Source organism: Manis javanica, chromosome 15 (genome assembly GCF_040802235.1).
Source record: "Manis javanica isolate MJ-LG chromosome 15, MJ_LKY, whole genome shotgun sequence".
Taxonomy (NCBI): Eukaryota; Metazoa; Chordata; class Mammalia; order Pholidota; family Manidae; genus Manis; species Manis javanica.
The window spans coordinates 27,977,622-28,001,238 of NC_133170.1; the positions used below are offsets into that span (position 1 = coordinate 27,977,622).

At 42.4% G+C, this 23,617-nt stretch overlaps 1 protein-coding gene and 1 long non-coding RNA gene across 6 annotated transcripts in view; one reads left to right on the forward strand and one right to left on the reverse strand.

Moving 5' to 3' along the window:
* TIGAR (TP53 induced glycolysis regulatory phosphatase) overlaps window positions 1-11,837 on the reverse strand; it is a 31,506-nt gene extending 19,669 nt beyond the window's left edge. The window contains exons 1-2 of one of the 4 annotated variants that reach the window (XM_073223714.1): window positions 11,680-11,837; window positions 3,925-3,962 (exon numbers count right to left, since the gene is read on the reverse strand). In XM_073223714.1, the coding sequence (XP_073079815.1) occupies window positions 3,925-3,962; window positions 11,680-11,711 (70 nt within the window). In that variant the 5' untranslated portion in view covers window positions 11,712-11,837. The other 3 variants (XM_037009027.2, XM_073223715.1, XM_073223716.1) reach the window with 3 other exon arrangements.
* A 151-nt stretch (window positions 11,838-11,988) lies between these two features.
* LOC118970666 (uncharacterized) lies at window positions 11,989-21,620 on the forward strand. 2 transcript variants are annotated; one of them, XR_005058708.2, is made up of 4 exons: window positions 11,994-12,118; window positions 12,536-12,746; window positions 14,480-14,601; window positions 21,387-21,620. It is a non-coding gene; the product is annotated as an uncharacterized lncRNA (long non-coding RNA). The 2 variants fall into 2 exon arrangements; XR_012125910.1 differs by lacking the exon at window positions 12,536-12,746 and having other exon boundaries at window positions 11,989-12,118.
* The last annotated feature ends 1,997 nt before the right edge of the window (window positions 21,621-23,617 follow it).

Below are 23,617 nucleotides of genomic sequence, written 5' to 3' on the forward strand. Positions count from 1 at the left end.
GGAGAGCATAGTAAACATAGTACTCTTCATGTAAGTGTAGATTAAAGATTAAAAAAAAAAAAAGAAAGAAAGAAAAGAGGGATTACTCCTTGATAGGATAAAACTATTGGTAAATCAAAGATCAACGCATGCTTTAAATATCCTTAATGTTGATCACTTAAAGGGTGTCAGATGATCAGCTATGGAGGTACTCTTTTCTGATAATATTCCTTTCTCTTAATAAACAAACAAAAAAAAAAGCAGTCCCTGTGTGCTGACCTCCAATGAGTTCTGCACAGTGGTATAGAGGGCATGTCAAAGTGTGGGCAAAAGGTTTGTTTGTTTCTATGCAGAAGATCAAGGCCTAGCTTGGATACCCAGAAAATGAACTAAGATATGATATGAGGAGGAGCTTCTGGCATCAGCACTCTCTGGAGGACTCGTGCCAGGGGATGATCATCAAAAAGCCTCCACAGGGATCTGGGTGATGCTGCAGTTGTGGCTGCGTCCACCCCACCGTTTCCTGGACTTGCCATTGGAATGAGAAGGAAGATGTCTAGGCTGGCATGTGCATACAGTGAGAGAACGAATTTGACCGGATCTGTACTGTTGGAACTCAACCAGGAGTTGGGAGGGGTGCAAGTTGTAGCACTCCAAAATCTTATGACTATAGACTATCTACGGTTAAAAGAACATATGGGATGTGAACAAATCCCAGAAATGGGCTGCTTTAATTTGTCTGATTTTTCTCAGACTGTTCAAGTACAGTTGGACAATATCCATCATATCATAGACAAATTTTCACAAATGCCTAGGGTGCCTAAATGGTTTTCTTGGCTTCACTGGAGATGGATGGTAATTATAGATTTGCTTTGTTTATGTCACCGTATTCCTATTATGTTAATATGTGAGTGCAAATTAGTTGGTAGTTTAAAACCTATACATGCTTAAGGTACTCTACAGGAAGATATGTCAAAGAAATAATCAATCCTCCCATGTTTTCTTCCATATGCTACCTCTATAGCTTTTCTTCTTCCTTCCTAATTACAACCCTTAAATAGAATTCATGCCTCATATCGAATTTACCGAGTATCATAATTCCTCCAGGTGGTAAAGATACCTCGAGACAAGTGCTGGGCATAGAAGCCACAGGGCATAAATCTGCAAAGAAGTAAAAAGCTAACCTTTGCAAACAATATGGCTTCTCTCTCACTTACCAACTTTACATTTCCCTGTATGGCCCCGGAAGATGACTGGTTAGCCAGAGACGGGTAAGATTCCTCAAGGGAGGAACAACCTAAGACAGGCACAGTCGCAGGGGGGCCATCAGGTGAGAATTTGGGGATCAACAGAGGTGAGGCTCAGAACCTCACCCCCCCTGCTTTGAGAGAAATCTTCTGCATCCGTGGATGTCTTGCTGCCCTTGTCTAGCCTGGATTAATACTTAGTCCATAGGCACACACCTGATCATCTGATCATCTACATTTGCCTTCTTACAGCACTAAACTATGTTTTCTACCTTTATCTTGCATCTACCTACCACTTCAGCATTTTATTAAAAATAAAAATAATAATAATAGGAGAAATGTGGGATCAACATATAAATCAAGTACAAAAATCAAATGAATATTCATATTTGACCTGATGGTTTATAGGTCATATTGCATGATCAAAACCGAAAGTTTCTGTGATGAATGCCCTTGTACTGTTCACCATGTAAGAATTTATTCACTCTGTAAGAATTCGTTCACCATGTAAGAACTTGTTCGTTATGCTTCAGAAGATTGGAGACTGACGAGAATTAGGCTTGAGATGGATTAATGATTGTACATTGAGCATTGACCCCCCTATACTGAATTTTATTATTGTTAACAACATTTGATCAATAAATATGAGAGATGCCCTCTCAAAAAAAAAAAAAAAAAGGATAGAAACGGCTCCTCATTTCAGGGCCACTAGGGAAGGTAAGAGGTGCTGGACAAGAGAAAGAAAATAAACACTTTAGAAGTAAAAAGCAAGAAAAAAAAAGGAAAACTAGAAAAAAGGAGAGAAGAACACTAAAGGAAGAAGTCCAAATGTATCAATAACCAGAATTAACAAAAATGGACAACTGTTGCCAATTAAAAGATGGATTGTATTTAAAAAAAAGAACCAAAATCAACTAACTAGTGTTCATGAGGTGACACTTAAGGTATCAGTATACAAAAAGGTTGAAAGAAAAGAGATGGAAAAATACACACAAGGCAAACTCGTACCCCAAAACAGCAGGAGTAGCTTTATTACTCTCAGAAATGCAGAACTTCATGACAAAAGTCTTAGTTAAGGCCTGAGAGGCTCACTAGAAGTGATCAATGATCTGATCAACTGAGAAGATAGATTCTGAAACTTGTACATGCCTAATAAAATAGTCTCTAACTATATAAAAGCAGAACATATAAAGCACAGATTGACAGAATTCCAATCTAGAGGATAAGCTGGCTATCACACTGGGAAATTCAACATATCTGACTCATAAATTGACATTATTTAGTTCATTCAGGCAAGTTAGTAAATTTACAAAATTAGTAAAGTACAGAAGATTTGATCAATAAAATCAAGGCTGATTGATATATAACTCCATACAAACTTAAAAATTCATTTTCTCAAGCATACAATGGTAATTTATAAAAACTGACCATGTTAACCAACTTCTAAGAAGTATTACCAAATAAACCATATTGTCAGTTACACTGGAAGTCATTCATCAGTGAGGAAGAACAACAACAAAAAGCCTAGCCATTTGGAAATTTAAAAACCAGTTCTAAATAACGCATGGGTCAATGAAGAAGTCCTAATGGAAATTTAAGAGATCTGGTGCTGAATACCTATGAAATTACTACATATTAAAAATGTAGGCACGCAAGAAAAATGGCAGTTAGAAATAAATAAGCCTTAAATGCTTTTTAAAAAGGAGACTATCATTAAACAACTAAGCATTTAACTTACAAAGTTAGAGAATACAAACCATCCTAAAAAATAGGTGTGAACATAAAAACTTTCATTCCTGTTCAACTGTCATGGGAATAAATGAAATATTATGAAATATTACAAGAGACAAATGAGCAGGACCACAGGACAAGGTGTAAGGGATGCAACTCCAAAGGATAATTTGGGTGGGGCACACATCACTGGAAAACAAAGGTTCATCATTATCAGACTAGTTCCCAGAGCAGGGAGTCAGGGACACTGGAAAATCAGTTTCTGCAAACCCCAGAAGTCCCTAACCAAAAAATGCTTTTGTAAAAGGAGACTATCATTTAAACAATTAAGCATTTAACTTATAAAGTTAGAGAATATAAACAAAAAAAAAACCTAAAGGCTTTTATAATCACAGCACAGAAATAGCCTGTCCAGCTGAAAGTTCACCCAAGATAGTCTTTGAAAGCCAGACTAGCTGGATGATAGGGAGATTAAAAAATCGGAACCCAAATTAACAGAACAAGGCACAAAGAATCTGTTCAGAATAAAGTAACAAGCCCGAGTGAAATTTTTTAAATCTCTTGTTTTCAAAACTTCATTACTACTAAAAATACTATTAATTCCCTTAGCAGAAAAATACCATTAACAGCGGCCAGTAAACTTATGTTTCCAAATATGAAATCATTTTAAATCCTGGCAGCTATATTTTAAGGCAGCTAAACCCAAAATAACTCTTTAATCAGCTGACCAGGCCACTTTAAAGCTGCCCATAAATAATTTGGCGTACTTCTCTTTGCATCCACTTCACTTCAGAGACTTACTCTTCTTGGTTACCATCTGCTCTGACCGTACTTCTGTGACTGTGATGCTTTCATTCTATCATCCCAGCTCACAGTACAGAGCTGACCCCAGCCCACCCATCAGATCTGATTAGCTCACATATCACATTACTACTAAAGGAGAATTAAAGTAATAGAGTGTACCAACCTTGGATTATTTTCTCTTTGTTAAATCTTGTTTCTCCACTAAAATAGAAAGGGGAAAGAGCTTTATTACCAAATCAGGTCATTTCTGAAGTGAGAAAAAAATCAGCAACAAAGGGTAATGATATTCATAGTGATATCATATGAACCTTGTAATAAAATATTTCATAATATAACCTGTAAAAATAAAACTTTTTCTAAAATATTTGTGATCACAAAATATTTGGATCGTGAATCGATTTTAAGTAAACTTAAAGGTGGAAAATTCCATTTTTATATGACTTCTGCTAAAATAATCTTTTTAAAATAAACATGTGGGCCAAAATACTTTCATGGGCAGCAGGACCAAAACACGAAAGGCAATCGGTGGGCTGCTGGGCTGAATGAGACGTGCAAGGGAATCTCAACAGAGTGGGCAGGAAGCCCGTAACCTGCAGCCCCAGTCTCCCCAAGCCATTCCACTTTGGAATGCTGTGAACTATCTTGCAAAGCATGCTGAAGAACTGATGCCTGAGTACTACAATTTTAAGAATTAAAAAACCAAACCAATTTTGAAGCAACCAGAAGAATGAAAGGACTGGAAACTGTCACGAAATAACCATCTATTGAGGTTGGAGGAGGAGCCCGCGGACCAGACTGCCAGGACAGGGCGGTCCTACAATAACCGCAAACCACAAGACAAGCTATCAAGGAGTCAGATGAAACTTCTTTGAGCCCTTTCAATGTGCTGAGCACTGCAGATGGAGGCAAAAGACCACGGGGGCAGGGCTGCCCTGGAGCAAGGAATTGGCTGCTTGCTCTGTGTGGACACCGACAGAACTGCAAAGGGTGGGTACACATATGGTAAACAGGTGTCTTCAGATCCAGTTTTTTCCTCATTTGGAATCAAATGTCTATGGCCCATATTTGTATCTTTCTACATCAATGAGAGGTGAAAATCCTTTAAAGTAAACTTCATTGCCACGTGTCAGGCTCAGGAACAAAGCTACTCTGGTTCTCCACTTATGAGCTGGATTAAGTGCAAGTGCCTCTGTTTCCTCATTTGTAAAAGGGGGTATGTGTCCCTATCTCATTGGACTCGTGACAACCGAGTGAACTACTCAAAAGAGTTCTATTTATGTCGTTTTGGGACCTACTTATACAGAAATTAAAAATTTAACTTAAAACATACTTAAGCTTTTAAAAATTGTGAAATAAACAATATAAATAAGTAACTATAAAGCGAGCACCCAGGGAACACCACTCAAGGTAACAGATCACTGCCAGTCTTCTAGGCCTGGCACCTTTCCAGTCACAGTGTCCTCCCACCCAGCGGCCCACTCCTTGGGTGTCTCCATGCTCCTTTGCTTGCCGCTGTTCCAAGCTTTCCCACCCAAGCGAGCACTGGCTGGTTTGCCTGTTGAAGTTATAGTGAAGGGCTTCTTACTACATATAGTCTTCTGTGCGATGCTGTTGGCCCACACCATGAGTGCCTCAGTGTGTGGAGTGTGGATGCACCCCTGGCATTCACGTCCCTGTGCACCACTCACTCTAAGAACTTACCACAATGTAGTATACATGCTCTGTTGCCTTTAGATATTCAGCCTGTTGCAGTTTGAGGCTGTGCTGCCACAAATATATTTGTTCAGAGAGCATCAGATTCTCTAGGCCATAGGTTCTCAAAGTATGGTCCCCAGAGCAGCATCGCTGCCACTGGAACTTGGAAGTGCAAATTCGTGGCCCCATCCCAGACCCACTAAATCAGAAAATGGAAGGTTGGGGCCCAGCAATCTATTTTGATAATCCCACTCAGTATTCTGATGCTCACTCAGGTTTGAGAGCCACCCAAGAATCAGCAAACAACTCTTTATGGAAACCAAGTTTTATTGGAATACAGTCACCCTCATTGTTTGCGTATGGCTTAGGACTACTTTCATATCGTAAGGTGGAATTTCAGAGACTGTAGGGCCTGCAAAGACTAAACTATTTACTATCTGTCCCTTTAATTAAAGGTTTGCTGCCCCATGCCTAGTGGCACACACCCAGCACTAGAATCGCTGGGCCTGAGATCTTCCCCATGTTGGGCATGTTAAGGGGACACGGCCTCTGGCTGGGCCTTTGAGGAACTGGAGCTGAGGCAGACACACAGCTAAAGAAGTCAGTTAGCATGCAGATGATTACCTGGAGTCAAACATTCAGCTTCATTACATAATGCCAAAGTGCTTACACCAACTGCCCTCACCCCACAGTGCTCCACATCCTCACCAACACTTGGAAATGTAAGAGTTCTCAGTGTCTGATCTGAGCAGTTTATCTCACCTTGATTTTAATTTGTACTGCCCTGATTACTATGAAGGCTCATCACTCTGGCTTCGGTTTTCAGTGATGCACTAGTTTAGAAAGAAAAGAACCTCACGCAGATTGATTTCCTCAGATCCAGAAAAGAACTCCATCAGACCTTAGAGTCAGGGTCACAAATGTGGTGTCTGCCTGGAACCCTGTCCCTTGTTTGCTCAAATAGCTGTTGGCCAACCTCTTAGACCAGTGGTTCTCAAACCTGAGCGTGTATCAGGACCCTCCAGAGGGCTTATTAAAACAGAGTGCCAGACCTGGCTAATACACTCTCAATTCTTCAAGACCCAACAACAGCCAGCCATTCGACACAGCCTTCTTTCCTGGGCATCATATTCCACCCCACCTACCCCATTTAAATACCCGACTCCAGGTAATCATCTGCATGCTAACTGACTTCTTTAGCTGTGTGTCTGCGTCAGCTCCGTTCCTCAAAGGCCCAGCCAGAGGCCGTGTCCCCTTAACATGCCCAACGTGGGGAAGATCCTGGGAAATGGCAGAACCTCAGTGTGTGTACCATGCAGATGGAGGAGAAGAAGAGATCTGGAAACACTTATCAAAACGACAGATCGGTTTACCCCTTGATCTGGCAATCCTGTTACTGGGAAGACCTACATTCATCCATATTTAAATATTTGCTACAGTGTTATACCTAATAGCAAAAGATGGGAAATGACCTAAATGTCCATTAAGAGGTAAACAATGGTGTATCTACATAATGGAGTGCTAGGTAACTGCGTCCCCTAAAAAGAGAGTGACATATGTAAGGATATGGAAAGATCACCAAGATACATTGAGTAGAAAGAGCAAGGTGCCAAAAATATAAAAAGAATGCTATCTTTTAGAAAGGCAGGAAATAAGAACAAACATTTTGGACCTACATAGAGAAACAATGGAAGGTTGTACAAGAAACTAATAAATGTGGTCACCTATGAAGTGAGAGAACAGGAAGACCGGAGAGAACTGTCCTGATCTCTAAATATGTAAGCACAGGCTGGTTAAACTTAAAAAAAGGTATGACAAATAAGTGAAATTACACAGAAACATTTACCACTGATTAGCCATTATTATCACTGTTGCCATTAATATTAATAAAAGATGTTTTATACTCCAAAATTCGTTCAGGATGGTAAAGAAATGGAAGTGAAAGAGAATATTATTAGTCTCTTATTCACCACAGAGACAAAGCATCCAAGGCAACCAATGGGGAAGCTGTCATTTCTAATACAGAAAATGATTCCTAAACACTGGGTTCACTCCTGTCTCTGCCTAGTAATCTTGCTGAGATCAAGAATAAAAGAACTGCTTTTTAAATAGTATATCATCTTTAGACAGTGGCTCTGTACCCAATTCCATCTCCCACAAAATTCAGTGTTCCCTTCTATCCCACATTCACTCTTATATAGGAACCTCAAATGATTTTTGCATACTTTATGTGGATCATAAACTCTCTTGCTCATTTTATAAATTTAAAATAAAGGGTAAGGAGAAATCTAATTATTTTGCCACTCCACATCTTTACAAATCAAAGTTCAGCAAAACTGATAACTTTTTGTACGCTTCCTGAAAAGATAGCTCAGATTTTAATTCAATTCCAGTGGCTGATTTGATAAAAGGTCCAGAATAAAAGATTATGTCATCAAAATATCATCCTATAAAAACTGGAATCCCAATACTTTGATGCTTTGTAATGGCACTGCCATTACAGTAAAAGGAAAAAAAACCAGCTAGATATAATGAAGAATTTCATTTAGCTGTAAGTCAATAAAGACTGCTGCAGACATACTGCATTATTAACAAGTTACTGGCATTCCTTGGGCTTTTTTTTTTTTATCTTTGAATCACTTTATAAATATTACAGAGTAGGAATCTGAAAATTTAATTTTTTTCTAAAAACTTCCATAAATATTTACCTTTATAGCTTTTATCAGCTTTATCAAGATATTTGTATAAACCCTTAAAGCAACTGTTTAAAGTTCATTTTTTGGGGAATGAGAAAAATAGATGGCTAAAATAGTTTTACTACCAATCTACTTCCCTTAACCGAAGTTGGCTTGTGACAGCAGCAGGGAAGGTGGAGGGAGCTGAAAGGTCAGAGGAATATATTTGAAGGAGTCAGGAATAACACCACTCATTTGCAAGACCTGCAGTGTGATCCATTTCCAAAACAGAACACCGGACTTTGCAAGAATGCAAATGCTTATGCCAAGTAGTTAAGTCTCATGACAAGCCATTTACAGGCCCTACAAACATACATCACTGGTTTTGTAGATTATCACACTGTTCTTCACTTTAAAAGACCGTTTATTTTGCTAGTTCAGGTTTATATTCTATAGCGTTTCTTTAGAAGTCATATAGGAAGCACAATTACCCAATCCTATCCTGGTAAAGAATTCAAATTCAATAGACAAGTACTCAGTTTGCCACGAGAGAGAAATCATGGAAAGTTAGTATATATTTGGGGCAAGTGTTCAAAACAGATATACTTTAGTGTACATGGAAAATGCCTCACTTGTTATTTTATCATGAATACAGCTTTATCTTAATGCCTGTACACCAATCAATTCATTTAAAAATAGAAAAGATTTCAAGGGCTAGTAACACAAAGAGGTTCACTGGATGGTCTGAGGGGGAAAAATGTAAGATAACCAATTCATGATATATTTTTGTTTTTGTATATATATTAGTACTAGTTGCTAAGGCTCTCCTAAGTGATCAACCCTATTCCCACAAATATCACAGCAACACAACAGTTACATATATCCTTATAAAAGTTTACAGGTGACCCAATATTTACTTTGCTTGCTTGATTAATGACCAGAAAAATGACTAGTATTCAACAGTAAGTAACTGTCAGAGGAGGTGGAGTAAGAAAAATAAATTAATTTTGCTATCAATAACTTTACTATTTCATCACCTTTACAATAAATAAAATTTAGTTTAGAAAGTTTTTGTTTGTTTTAAGAGTCAGTTAAAAATGGCAGTGAAATGGGATGGTTTTTCAGACACCTACACATTAAGATTTCAAGGGAACTAGGGCCCTCATCGTGTTTGTAGTTGATGGAAATGCCAACCTACATATACTGGAGTTTTCAATAATGCTGTGCTATAAGCTCATGAAAAGTTAGTTTAGTTTAATAATATTAGTAGATTTAAACTTTGAAAGCTTAGGCATTCTATCCTAAAAGTGATACACACTGGTACTTCCAAGTATGATGAAGATAAACACCCATACACTCACAGCACAAGGTTTATAAGGGATTTGGCTGAACTTAGAGAAATTGCATTTTAAAAGTTTTCTTGCATTATCTGAAGAGACACTGTTCAATAAAAGTATCCAACTCAAAAAATATTGATCATGGCATCAATTTCGAAGCATTTGACTGTCTTACACAATCAGGTAGTAGAAAACACAGGTGCCAGCTCCCTATATTGTGCTAAATGATGCACAATCTTGCTGATGCTATTAAGCATCACTGCACTTAACTATGGTGATTACCAATCAAGTCTGAAATTCTTTCTTTTCGGAAAAGAATTGTCATTTTTTCACTTTGAATAAAACAGAACAGAGCACACTATTCTTATAATTCTTCATAATTACATTAGGAGAAATAAAATGTAGCCTCTCAAATGGCTGGTGAGATTCAAGCAATCTACAAATACTAGGGTTTAACTCAGTAAAGTAGGAAGCAGAAGAGCATAGTGGTTAAGAGGATGTACAGTCATATGGCTTTGTCCAAATCCTGCCTCCCCCACTTGCCATGTGACTCTATGTCTCAATTTCCTCACTTGCAAATTGAGCAGTTCTTACCTCACTGAATTGTTGTCAGAATTAAATATACATCTGTGCCTAGTACATGATACTTTATTGACTTTTTTTAAAACTGATTCTTCAAATATTTCTATAAGGAATCAATTTTTAAAAATCAAGCCCTTAGGAAGCAGGGAGGCAATAAAATCCACATTCATGCAAATATCATCTATTAAGAATCTAAAGAGTCATCACCTTATTTTTCAAGGGATGGTTTAACTCAGATTTCCTACAACTTCTGAGTTTCAATTATATGTCGGATGCTGTGATGGCTGGGTCAAGACACAGAAAGTGCTCTAACATCGGAAGAAACGGCAATCAGGACTCTAGTTCCTGTTCTGGTGCTGATTAGCTTAAGTAGGTCATGGTGTTAAAATGGAGCATTTTATAAATGAGGCGGCCTCATCCAGCGTTCTACAAAATGGAGAAGGGAGGTAGACGAACTCAATTTCTAGTTCAGTCTTTAAAATCCTGTGAATCCTAAGGGGACAACTTCAGATGATTCCCAAGATTATCTTCCTATAAAGGATGAATGGGATAAACAGGACAGCAGTTAAAGTCAGCCTGACAAGGTTAAAACACCTTAGTGTTTCTCAAGTGCTCCATTAAGTCAACGATGGTATTTATCTGTGTAACCCAGTCCACTGGCACACAGTGCTTACTCAAGTGTTGGTCTGGTAAACTGTACATACACATTTGAAGACTAACTGCATTTTCATTATAGTTGGCCTTATAGAAGCATGCTGTTTAATTCTCAGATATATTTCTTCCCCTCCACTGTGCTCGTCATTCTACCTTTCTCTCATTTAATTCTCACACTAACCCCATTTTATAATCAGGAAACTGAGGTCGTAAAGATTAAATCGGATAACACCAAGCCCAGGTCGCAAGGCTCCCGGCTGGAGCCCGGATTCTAATCTAGGTCTATCTTGCATGAAAAATCTGTGCTCTTAACCACCCTGAATTTCACTTCCCACTAACATTCAGCAAGTAAGTGTTAAGGAGGAAAAAAGATAAGAGACAAAGACATATCTGCAGTTAGCTCCGTGTAATGTCATGATAAAAATATTTGTTCGCTGTGAAGCGGTCGGTTGAGACCAGGGCGGAGGTCTCGCCCCAGCAATGTAAACTCTGAAGGGAAGAAATAAATCTCAGCTATAGGCCCGCGGGGCTAAATGCCCTGGAAAAAAAGAAAGGAAAACGGGGGTTTGGGGGAAAGCGAGACGCAGAGAGTGCCTAGCGGAAGGTAGCCAGCATCAAAAATATCTTCCTTGGATGAGCTATTCTGCAGATTCTTTGCGATCTGCTGGGGAGCACGGAAAAGTCCGGAGACCAGCTTGTCTTTCTTGAGCTTTAGCTCTGCCAAGTGGCCGGGGACCTGTATGTAACACGCGACTGACGCTACTGAAGACCTGCCCTCCTGCCTCAGCGCTGCTAGGGGAAAGAGCGGTCGAAATGGGGTAACCGGAACGAAAATACCTAGAAAACAGCCCGGTCCCAGACAACCCTCCGAGGGCTGAGCAAGCAGAGCAGAGGGTTTTTTTTTTTTTTTCGGTCCTTCACCCGTCCAGGAACTCCAGGAAAAGGAGGAATGCACCCTGCCGCAGCCATACTCACTGCCGGACAACGGTCAGGGCGAAGCGCGTCATGTTCCTGGGGCCGGCCCGGGGGTAAGCCACAGCCCGGCCGCCCGCCCGGCACCCTGCCACCCGCTGCTCCGCACTGCGGGACCTCCTCGCCTACACCACTTCCGCCAGCCTCGCCGCCGGCCGGCTCGGCGGCGATAGGCCGAGGCGGCCGCGTACGTCAGCACTAGAAAGCCAGTCAGCGCGGCGGGAGACCGCCAGGTCGGAGGAGACTGGGAAAGGAAGAGGCCCCGCCCAGGGCCGTGGCGCTTGCGCCCCTGCGCGCAGGCCTTTGATTGGTGCGCGGCAGGTGCGTGCGGGCTCCGCCCTGGAGGCCGCGGTGCGGGCGGTTCCTGCCCGGGCAAGCCTGTCCGCTGCGGACTCGGTGTAGCTTGGCAGACAGCTCTGATTTGGAGTTGCTCTGATTACAGGTTAGAATGCAGGCAGGAGCCATCCCACGGTAGTTCTACTCTGTCAAGCACATCGGACCTGTGCGGTTTAGCTGTTAACCTGATACTGGGGACAGGGTCAGCCCGGGCTGCGGACTGGGACCCACCCAGGTTTCAGTCCGCAGCTGCGCGCGGACGGACACCCTCAGAGCTTTAGTCAGGCCTCTTAGTTGGGGCCCTCTTCCAAGCTGGGCCTCATCCTTGGCTTGCTGAGTCCGGTTTTACCAAAGAGTTCTGAGGAGCCAGTTTATCCAGAATCCCCTCACCCTTGATTTCCAATCAAGCTACTCTTCCTCCACCCTTGTTTCTAATCAGCTTCCTCTTCCTGCTCACCCGTAATATCTAACCAAGTTCCTTTTAGTAATTTCCGTTCTCTCCCTCACCTTTCCCCGGCTATAGGTCTATCTCCATTGGTCCCTTTTGTATTTGGACTCGAACTCAATCTCACCCCCATTGCAGTGGTCTTGATTAAAGTCTTTCCTGCTGTTTTTTAAAGAGCATCCGGTGAATAGTATCTCTTACAGCCTCCCAGCGCCTTGGGAGACCTAACCTCAATAATCCTCAGTTACATGCTAGGTAAAATGGGTAACAGCTCTCAGACATCACACAGGTAAGAATTACTCATGTTAGCTTTACATTGGTAAAGCTTGATAATATTACTTTTACATTGTCTTCCATGCATTTTTACCTAAATTCTGTTTGATAGTGCCTTTCTTTCCCCCTTGAATTCCCAATTATATATGAGAAGATGGGTTTAGAGAATTCCACTGATACAAGGCACACTTAGATTTATAGGCACACATTTCAAAACAGTTTCACATGTATAATCACATATGGCCCTCAGAACAACACTGAAGTAAGTGGGGTGAGCTATATTATCTTTACTTAGGAGACGAGAAATCTGGCCTACAGAGAAACTAAGCAGGTTGCTAAGTTCACATCTGGTCATTGGTGACACAGGACTAGTTCAGAAATTCTTAAGTCTACTTGCACATTGGAACCATCTAGGACCTTTTGAATGCCAGGTTGCACCCCAGAACAGTTAAGTCGGAACTTCTGCAGGAGGAACACAGGCATCGGTAGTTTTTAAATCCCCAGCTGTTTCCAAGGTGCGGACAATTTTGGGAACTAGAAGTGGAAAGCCATGCTTCTCAAATGAATATGCACACAAATCACCTGGGATCTTAAAATACAAATTCTGATTTAGTAGATTTGTGGTGGGAGCCTTCAGCATCTCTAACAAGCTCCCAGGAAAACATTTTCAGAATGAGTGTGGAGAGAGAATTCAGAGAGCCCTAGCAGGGAGCCCAGAATACCAAGGGGGTACACTACCTTCATGCAGTAGATACTGCATATATATGTATTATGAATACCTGAATGAATGAGTCTGGCCAATGGAGCCTCTTCGAAATTGGAACTAGAAAAATGTAATTAATAAGGTCAGCTGTGAGGTCTAAAGCAGAAAGCATCAAGAGACACCATGAAATGGATTAGAGCTATGAGGGAACTTGTAGACCGAAACTACAGAGAAACGGAAAGCACAAATGATACAAACTCAAGAAATAATACAAGCATAACTTAGCCTATACCAACAAATCCAGAATTGTGTCATATTGTGTCTTGCTAATGGGTTTCAGCCCCCGGCAAGTTCACTATGGATTCAGTGTGACCAAAGAAAATGACAGTAAAACGTTCTTGGGCTGAAAGGGTTTATTACCCTGCTTGTTCTCCCAGCAGTAGGTCGAGCACTAGCAGTCTCTGCCTCCGCCCAGAGTACTGGGCGGGGCTCTCTATATAGCGCAGTAATAGCTTATTGCCTAGGGTGTGGAAGCAGTAGCCTAGCAACAGGCCACTTACATCTAGTGGTTTAAGCTCAGTGGGAATCCTGGCCAAAGGAACCCCAATTTCCCCACAATGTGACACAACAAAGCGCCATTTTTCATCAGAAACAAAAACACGTGATTTGACAGGTTGTCAACAGAAGTTTTTCAGTGGTTATTTCTGGCTGCTATCTAAACAAAGTTTAAACAAACTCCCTGTTCATCTTCTAAGCTGCAGGGCAGTCCCCAGTCCATTGAGGGAATAATGAAGGGCAATGTCCATTCTTTGAAAGCTCGTTTTCCCCCCTGATTCTTAAAATTTATGAAAAATTATTTTTAAACATATTTCTTGGATCGTTTTTTAAATCAATATCAGTGCTTTATGATTTTCTAAGTTTCTCCCATTATATCATCTAATTTTTTAGATAAGTGATTCATTTGACAAACTGATCATAACAGATATTCCTTATTTATTTAACAAATTTTGACTGAATCCTTAACTAAGTTTCAACTCTTTTGATAGGAGCCAGGGAAATGATGAAACAGAGCCAGTTCTTACTCCCAGAGCTCTAGTTTGAAAAACCACCCGGAGCATAGCAACCTGGTGTCAGACTCAGTTCTGGATCTGCAGAGATGGGAGATCAGGTAACCTTTATATGTCTTAATTTCTTCATCTGTAGAATAGAAATTACAACCCAGAGTTATTAGTATTAAGTGAGACAGAGTGGAAGGCTGTTTTTAGTTAGGCTTTACGACTATATAGTCAGAGAACTATGAAGAGAAAGGGTTTTATTTTAAAAACAGAACCTGCAAGGTATCTGGTACTCTGGCAGCTTGACGGACCAGGGACCAGGTAGGTAGTGTCTGCTTCCCTCTGTGTGTCTGTCGGGTTCTCTCGTTACCTTTTCTTGCTCAAATAAAGATTTAATTATAGTCTTCACTGAAGGTGAGCCAAGTGTGAAAATACTCTCTCTGCTTGGAAAATGAGATCAGGGAGGAAAGTGTGGATTAGCCTCAGTTTCCCCAGGACTTAAATACTTTCAACAATAGCACATGAAATCAATTCTATTGACCAAATGCCAGCCTCTTGGTTAATCAGAGTCAGTGAAATCTGTACTCTTCTGGTTTATAATTTTTTCACTGCAGGATTTTTTTCTTATTCTGATAGTAAGACTAAAATAGTTACAGAATTAAATCCCCAGGACTTCAACGATCTTTAAGGATATCTGTCTTTTAAATTTGTGGAGACTTGTTGTGTGAGTGAGGCCACAGTCATTTTGTATAAATATTTTTTGTGTTGTTTGGGAAGAAAGTGGGTTCATTCATATTGGGTGCACAGTCTTATTATATATGCCTGAATCAAGTATTTATTGGGTTGTTCAAATCTTTAAAAATTGATAACTCAATAAGTAAGTAAATCTAAAAACCTAAAAAGGAAACCTTCTGTGGACTGTATCCTCAAATTATGCCTTGAGTCTGTCACTCCCCCTTGTTACCTTACTACATCCTGTAATCCATCATCTCTATCATCTCTTGTCTGCATGACTGATCACCTGTTAACATAGCTCTGCTGCTAGACTTTTACTCAGCAATAAACTGCCCCCTACTCAGTCTTCTCAGTGATGTCTGTATAATCTCATCGTGTCACTCCCTTGCTGGAAAATTCTCTCTGGAGCCTCATTACCTTGAGAATAAAGACCCAACTCCTTCAAGGCCTCAGTGACCTGCCCTCCAAGGTCTCCAGTCCCGTTTCCCTATTTGCTCTTCACCAAGCTCCAGCCACACTGCTTCTCTCTACTCCTAGACCATGTTATCTCATGCCTGCCTCAGGGCCTTTGCATCTTCTCTTCCTTCTGTTTACAAAGTTCTTTCCCAAGATGTGTGTGTGCCTACCTCCTTCTCAGCCTTCAAATCTTAACTCAAAAATCACCTCCTCAAGGAGCCTTCCCTCAAACAAAGTAGCCTGCCCAGTCACCATCATCCTATTTTTTTATCTGAAATTATATCATTTATTTACTGTTTTTACAGGTCCATTGCTTGCCTTTCTTTGCTATAATGAAAATTCCTCAAGTGTAGGGACTATCTTGTTCTCTTTTATGTCTTCAGCACCTAGAATCATGCCAGATGCATTGTAGAGGCCCAATCAATATTTGTCATCATTAGAGATCATATTCCTAAAGAATAATGATATGGTAACATCCCCCTGATATGTGATTAAATGGAAAAAAAAAGTAGGATAGGCAACTGTTCACTATGAGCCTGATTTTAAAGAAAAATTACATATGTACATATATATAAAAAAGACAAGAAATATGTCATTTGTGCCCAGGTTTTCTCTAGAAGACATTTACAATGTTAAAAATGCTTGTGTTTTTCATTACTAAAGGATTTTCTTCCACAAAGAGGTGCAGATAATTAAGCAAGACGTCTTTGACAAAGAAAATTATCCAGAGAGTAGATAAGGGAGAATATATGTATTGTCCTATTATGTAGCCACTGTAAATCCTAAGGCAAGCCAACTTACTGTTATTACTATTTAATAGAGTGGAACTCTGAATATTCAGAAATAATCTTAGTTGACAGGTAGTGTGTATTCTTGTATTTGTTCTGTTAACTTCTGATTATGTCACTTTATGATTCTAAGATAAAGCTTTTTAAGACTCACCAGAATAAAGACAAAAAGATTTTAAGCTTAAGACTAAAAATGCACAAACCGACATCAGATATGAGTATAAACTGAGAGTCTTCAAGATCAACAGAGAATTGTGATTTTGTAATTAATCAAGTTCTTTCTAACATTACTACTTTGCTTTCTCCTTCTGTTACTTCAAAGTTGGAAATTATAGTGGCCTATGCAAATTTAATAAAAGAGAAAGTCTTGGACTTTTACTGGCAGGGGATTTTCTTGCTCCACCCACTGTCATGATTGATTACATGCTGTACCCTGATGGAAAAACAGAATTTCTAGGCCAACAGAAAATCACAAATACGTGGTAAACCTCAGCTTTGTCCAGCGACTGAGAATAATAATGTGACCAATGATCCAAGGGAGAAAGAACTGCCAGCCCCACTGTGCCCAGTGCCCCATCAGCTTGATGTCTGAAGGTGGAGGGAGATTTGTTTTGGCAGCCACTCTGCCAACATCTGACATCTGTCACCATAGTCCCCCATTATTACTAGTTCCAAAAAAATCATATCTGCCAGTCAAAAGCTTTTCTGCTGATGGCTAGTGGAAGGATCCCTTCTTGGCCTGGCGTGCTTCTGGGAAACGCCCCTTTGTTTGAATACATGTATCCACTAATCCCTTTTCATGCCTTGCCTTTTACCTGTCACTTAGTGGAGAAGAGAACTTTCCCCAAGCCCAAGTTCATTGCTTTTTGGAAGAATGGCCACAGCACAAAGGGGATGCTATGGAAGTTGTAAATACTTGTGGTTTTACTGCCATGGTATCTAGTCGTCCCCTCCACAGAATCCACAGGGAAACAATACTTCACCTACCCCCTCACCCCCCACCCACCCCCACCGCTATGCCTGCACCCCCCTGCCTTTTTGGGAAGTTAACATTTGCATATGTAACACCTTTAAAAATAATTAACACAGTATTGATGTGTTTGTTTATGTTTACACTGTTTGATTCTTGTTGAAGCTTCCTATATATTAGGCACTTTCCATAGACTTCCTCACTTAATTCTTTTGCCCACCAAGCTTTCCTCTTTTACAGAGAATAAGCAGAGCCTCAGAGCTCATTCAGCTAATGCATGGCAGCCCTGGGTTCAAACCCAGATCTTCTTGCTTAAGACAAGCTCTCTTTCCCCTACAGCATCCTGACTCTCCCTGTCCTAGGGGAGTGACCGTTTGCATGTAAGGTGTGAATGTACGGCACAGTTAGTGATCCTCAAGGCAGGCGGCCAGCACTGGGGCTGCTGATCGGGAAGGCCAAGACTCTTGCTTTTGCCAGAGCCCTGACACAATGCTAAGGAAAGGAGAAGATCTTCAGGGCCCTGAAATCCTGGTCTCTTGGCCCTAGTATCTGGAAAGATGTAGGGTATGGACAAGTAAGTCAGCAGGAAGCCCATATTGAAGCAACCCTTCCATAGTGTCCTCATTTTGAATTAACAGAGACTATGGAAAATGTAAGTGAATGAGTGCTTTTAAAACACTGATGGCATCAAGACTTTCCAGAAAGGTACTGACCCAGATGTCCAGAGGCTCAGGGAGCTGAGCCATGAATGGAAACCTGCAGCAGCCATGAGTCCTCTGACCGCTGCCTACACTGCTAAGTGATCCTAAAGTAAGAACAGCAGGAAGCTCTGCAAAGCCTCAGGTTACAGCATCCACCGCAGGATGGTATTTTTTGAAATAATCATCAGGGCTTTTCCTCCAGTATTTTCCCCTGCACTTTTGTCCCCTTTTATAAGGAAGGGAAGCTGACAAAGAGCTAAGACAAAAAATCTCTCTCCTTGGACAATAATGAAAGTGACCTTGACATAAGGAAAGGCTTCCCTGTCCCCCGGACCTTGGTGGGCTTCCCAAAGGTCCCACCTCCAAACTGGGCTTCAACAAGAATCAGCCATTGCAGATATATACAAACATATAAATATTGTGTTGATTATTTTTAAAGGTGTTAAATATGCAAATGTTACTGCCCAAAAAGACAGGGGTGGAGGGGAACATTGTTTTTCTGTGGATTCAGGTGAAGGGAGGCTGGTTACCATGGCAGTTAAACCATGAACATTCACAATTTCCACAGAGTCCCCTTCGTGCTGTGGCTGTTCTTCCATTCTCTGGCTGAGCAGAGGAGGCAGGGAGTGTTGGAGGGGAACAATTACATAAATGTTGGTGGGTCCCTGAGGAATAGGGACAAACTAGCAATGTGATTTTTTAAATGACATCAGTTTTGGGGGTCAGGAAAAGTAGTGGATATATAGCACCCTAGACAGAAGGTTGGGTGATCCTTTGGCTAGCATGGTATGGGAGCAGCAGAATATTTCTTGTCACCCAAGAGTAGCAAAAAAAGTCTGAAAGCCACAGTTACCATGTTTCCTTTAGGTGCACCCTTCTTTAGAATATTTCAGAATGGGCAGCCTGTGCCATATAACCCAGATGCTGCAAGCATTCTGTCTTTGTCAGTTCAGGCTACTATAGAATATGATAGGCTGGGTGGCTTAAGCGACAAATGCTTATTTCTTACAGTTCTGGAGGTTGGCAGTCTGAGATCAGAGTCCCAGGATGGCCGGGTTCTGGTGAGAACCCTCTTCCAGCAGCAGGTTGCCAACTTCTCTTCTATCCTCATGTGACAGAGAGAGAGCTAGCTTAGCCCTCTGGCTTCTTATAAGGGCACAGATCCCATTTGTGAGGCTTCCACCCTCATGACCTCATTACCTCTGGAAGGTCCCAGCTCCTGATGCCTTTGCACTGGAGTTAGGTTTCAACAAAGGAATTTGTGGGAGATACATGCAGTCCATAACACATTTTAATCAAGGGGTGCACACTAAGGGTGACCCCCTGGTGTCTTAATCAGGAGAACCGTATTACACGAGACTTTGGTTATCTGTATTTTGACAGATAATGGATACTTTGATTAGTATTCTCAATTTCAGAAATGAAATTTTATTGCTGAAAATAGCAGCCTGTCAAGTTAAATATGGGCCTCATTGAAATCAAGACAGGTGTATTGAGTTACTTGAACATCTTAGACCCTCCTCACCTCTGAAAGAGCAGTGAAGAATCTAGGGACTCTGACCTGTAGCTCCCATCATTTCAACAGCCCTCCATCCGGCCATGGGATTAGGAAGCCTCATTGCTTGTCGCTGACTCCAAGTTAAGAGAATCCTACCTCTGGAGTATTTGCTTGGAGGAGTGGACCCTTTATGCGAGGTGATGGGAGAGACAGAGTGCTGGGTGTCACAGCACTAGGGGACAGAAGGTGGGAACTGTTTAGGGCCTGCTGTTTGTCTGCTGAATGTCTATGGATATGCTGTAAGATTTAGTCTAGGCTTGGCTTTCATTGTAAGTTGATGGCAAACTGAGGCAGTGGCCAATGCCCACACATTTTACTATTTTTAACAGCTGCAAATGTCAACCAAGGGACTTTTGGAGTTTACTTATGTTGTTTGCAAAGTCATTGATCCCTAACAGGTTCTGCAGGTGTGAAGTGGAGGCCCAAGGATCACACTCCCAGCCTGCGCCTCCATCCTGCCCTGAGAGCTGTGGCCAAGCAAAGCCAAACTCAGGTGCAGACCTGGGGAACCAGGAGAGCAAACTAAATGGCCTGAGAATCAGTGTCTTGCAAGCAAAATGACTTTCAGGGGAAGACAGGTACCTTTCCACACATGTGAGTTCTGGGCTGTGAACCACAGTGGTTCCATGTTGATAAAACACGTGTACTGGGAGAAACCTGAACAGAACTACTATGAAGAATGACTGAGAAGCAAGGCAAAAAATGCCGCGAAAAGAAAACACTGCTTGCAGAGTATACACACACCAGTGCCTTCCCCACAGACAGTTGATCTCCCGATGATCTCGACAACCAAAGTCATCATCCCACCCTCCCCGTTGCAGCCAAAAGCCTCACTCACTGCACTCTTCAGTAAGCAGAATACAAGGAAATCACACAGCCCAGCGTGGCGGGAGATGCGTGATACTTGGAGGCAGTGCATCTGGGCTCTTGTCCCAGCCTGACTCCTTACTGTTTGGCCCTCAAATCTCTTGGCTACGAAATGAGGCATCAGGTTCCTGGGGGTTGTAAGGGTTATAACAGAAGCTTTTGAAAAGCTCTTTTAAAACTACAAAATGCACTTAGCTGCTTATTGTCTAAAAAGTCTCCCTTAGTGCCTAAACTGGCAATATTGAGTAGCTAAACAACTGGTACCTGTCTGTGGAATTGATTTTCAGGAAGACTGAATTAGGTGCCTCTCTCACACTCTGCCTTAGCTTTGCTGACACTAAACATTGATCTAGCTCTGGCTATGTGCCAGGCACTGTGGAAAACCTAAAATTAATTAACTCAGAAGGTACTATTATTATTTAAGCACATTTCACAGATGCAGAAACCGAGTCACCGAGGGGCTAAATAACGTGCTCAGGGTTACAAAGCTCATGGGTGGACTGGTGGGGATCCCTGAGCAGGCAGCCTGCTACAGCGCTTGTGTTCTTTACTGCCACACTCCCTAGTAGTCCTGTGACTTGCTGTCTACTTCTGCCACTGAGATCAGGGAGTGCAGGGACATCATAGCTGGAAAAGCAGGGGACGGAGAAACATCTGTTGAATGAGGTGTTCAGTGCAGAATGCCTGGTACATAAGCAGTCCCCACCTATCAAATGAGTGGGCACTGTCCAGGACTCCCCTGTGAAAGGGGATGATGAAAAGCCATCGTTTTAATGGATGGGATAGCTGAAGCACAGCTATGGCACTTGTGCTTTTTCAACAGCTCTACAAGTCTCCCAGGTTTGTCTTCTGGGGTCACCATGGTGCCAGGAGAAGTGGAAGTGGCCACAAAAGCAAGCAGCAGATGAAAAGCTGGTCTTTGAACCCAGTCCACCTGGCCACCCACAGACCTCGGTGTGGGAAAGCACTGGGGTCTCAACAGATGTTTCAGGAATCTGGCCCCGCCCCCAGTTTTCTGATAACTAAAATCCCTTAAAGAAATAAAGAAGATTACAAAACTTAATGAGATGTGGAGGTCTTTTTATTTCACTTCAAAAAGTGAAGGGAGGGCCCCAGTTCTGCTCCACCGGCAGGGCTCCTTCTTCACGGCCAGAGGACTGACAGACACACTGTAGAGGCTGCAGGGCTGCAGATGTGTTAAGGGACAGGCAGGGGACATCAGTGGGAAACAGGATTGGTGGGTGTTGGGGAGCAGAAAAGGGGGTCGGATCGCCCTCAGCTGCAGCCTTACTGCCTCACGGGCCTGTTGTTGCCAGGACATAGATTTACCCAGAGTCGTTAAAATCCTGACTTCACTCAGAAGCTCTCATTTAAATCAGTAAGGGAGTCCAAGGCAATTTAAATCACGGTGGGAGTCAAACTAAGCAGGCTGGGATTGGTGGTGACTACCAGCTTGCCATCTCTGAATTAGACACCGAAAAGTCAGAAGTCATAAATCTCGCCAGCCGCTCCCAGATGGGGGTGTAATGTGGCAGTACTGAGGGGCGGGGCGTATTGGCTGGCCCCTCAGGTCTGCTGGACAGAGGGGTTCCCACCCGGCAGTCACCCTACCCCTGGTTCCGCTGGTTCTCTTCAGTTGTTCCTCTGTGGCATTACTGCCACCTAGTGGACTTCGCCGGAAGGGCCTTGTTCTTAGACCCTTGAGTGGACCTCTACAAAGGCCAGGGGTTGGGTTGCTGGGGGGCCAGGGTGACAAGTAAAAGGCAGAGCCAAAGCCAGTCACCACACATGAAACGGAGGCCACATTTTGGAGAAGCATAAACTCCAAGCTCTGGGAGCCTGAGACAGGGCCAGAGGAAGTCAGTGGACCTCTGCCTTGGTGTTTTCTCCGATTGCTCGGTTCTACTGGACTGAGCCTGGGTCAGAGCAGATAGAATCCGGCCCTCTGCTGCAGGGGCGGCCCGAGCCCACAGCGCGAAAGCCACATCATCGCTGGAAACTGCCAGCCTGATTCTCTAAGCCTCGGGAGAAACCAGGTACGTGGGAATCCCCGATCGCTGCTTATGGCTGAGTTTATCCTGTTTCGTGGGGATAACACGTGGATTTACAGTATTTAAACTCCATTATATCATGTGTGCTCTTCCAGCTATTTGAACATTTTTTCCCTTCATTTTTGAGATCATTTCCCATCCCTTTATTTTTCAGTAAAGGTCAAACTTTGTTTCTACTGTTCCAAACTCTGCTGCATCTCACCAGACGTGTTTTCCTAAAACTCATTTGCTTAAGGAAACCTGTCTCCCTGGGAAGTGCCCCCGCCCCCCCACCTGGGTATCAGTTTGCCCTGCAGGCATGCTGTTGCAGCTCCACGCAGTCCCACGGGCCTGTGAGCTCTGCTTCCCACGGAAAAGGTCAGCCACAGGAATGGACTATTTCCTCTACTTTTTCCATGAAGGCCCACATAGGCCCTGTGCACATGCTGGCTGTGGACGCTCAGCTTTTCCTGATGTAGGAGCCTCCATGCCCCATGTCACCAGTAGTTTCGCTGTTGTTACTGTTGTGAAAGCAGGGAAAATAATCTAGTGGACTATTCAGCTTTGAGTACTTGCTTCATGACTTGTGCCAACTGAGACATGTTATTTTGGGGTTGCTTCTGTGCACAGAACCAAGTTCAGATCTCTGGAAAGACAGAAAAATGAAAGTACCAGAGCAAAATCAGAAAACCTGGGGTTTCTAAGTCCTCACTCTGTCACTAACTTCCACTTTCAGAAAGGGCACGTTTGTCTGGAGGTTGAGATTTTTCCAGTTGTAAGATGAAATGGGTCTGAAAGCGTGCGTAAAGGCTGTTAGATGTGTCCCTGGTCAGCTGTGTGGGCTTGCTTCTGCTTGCTTCCCAGCCTTAAACATCCAGAGCTCTGCACGGGAGAGTCATGTGGGTTACTGGATGGCATGTGCAAGGAGTGGTGGGGCATATTAACAGCTACAGCGCCAATCCTGTGAGCAAACAGATGGGTGGGAGGGGGTGGGGGCGGCTGCACAACAGGTCACACAGAAGAG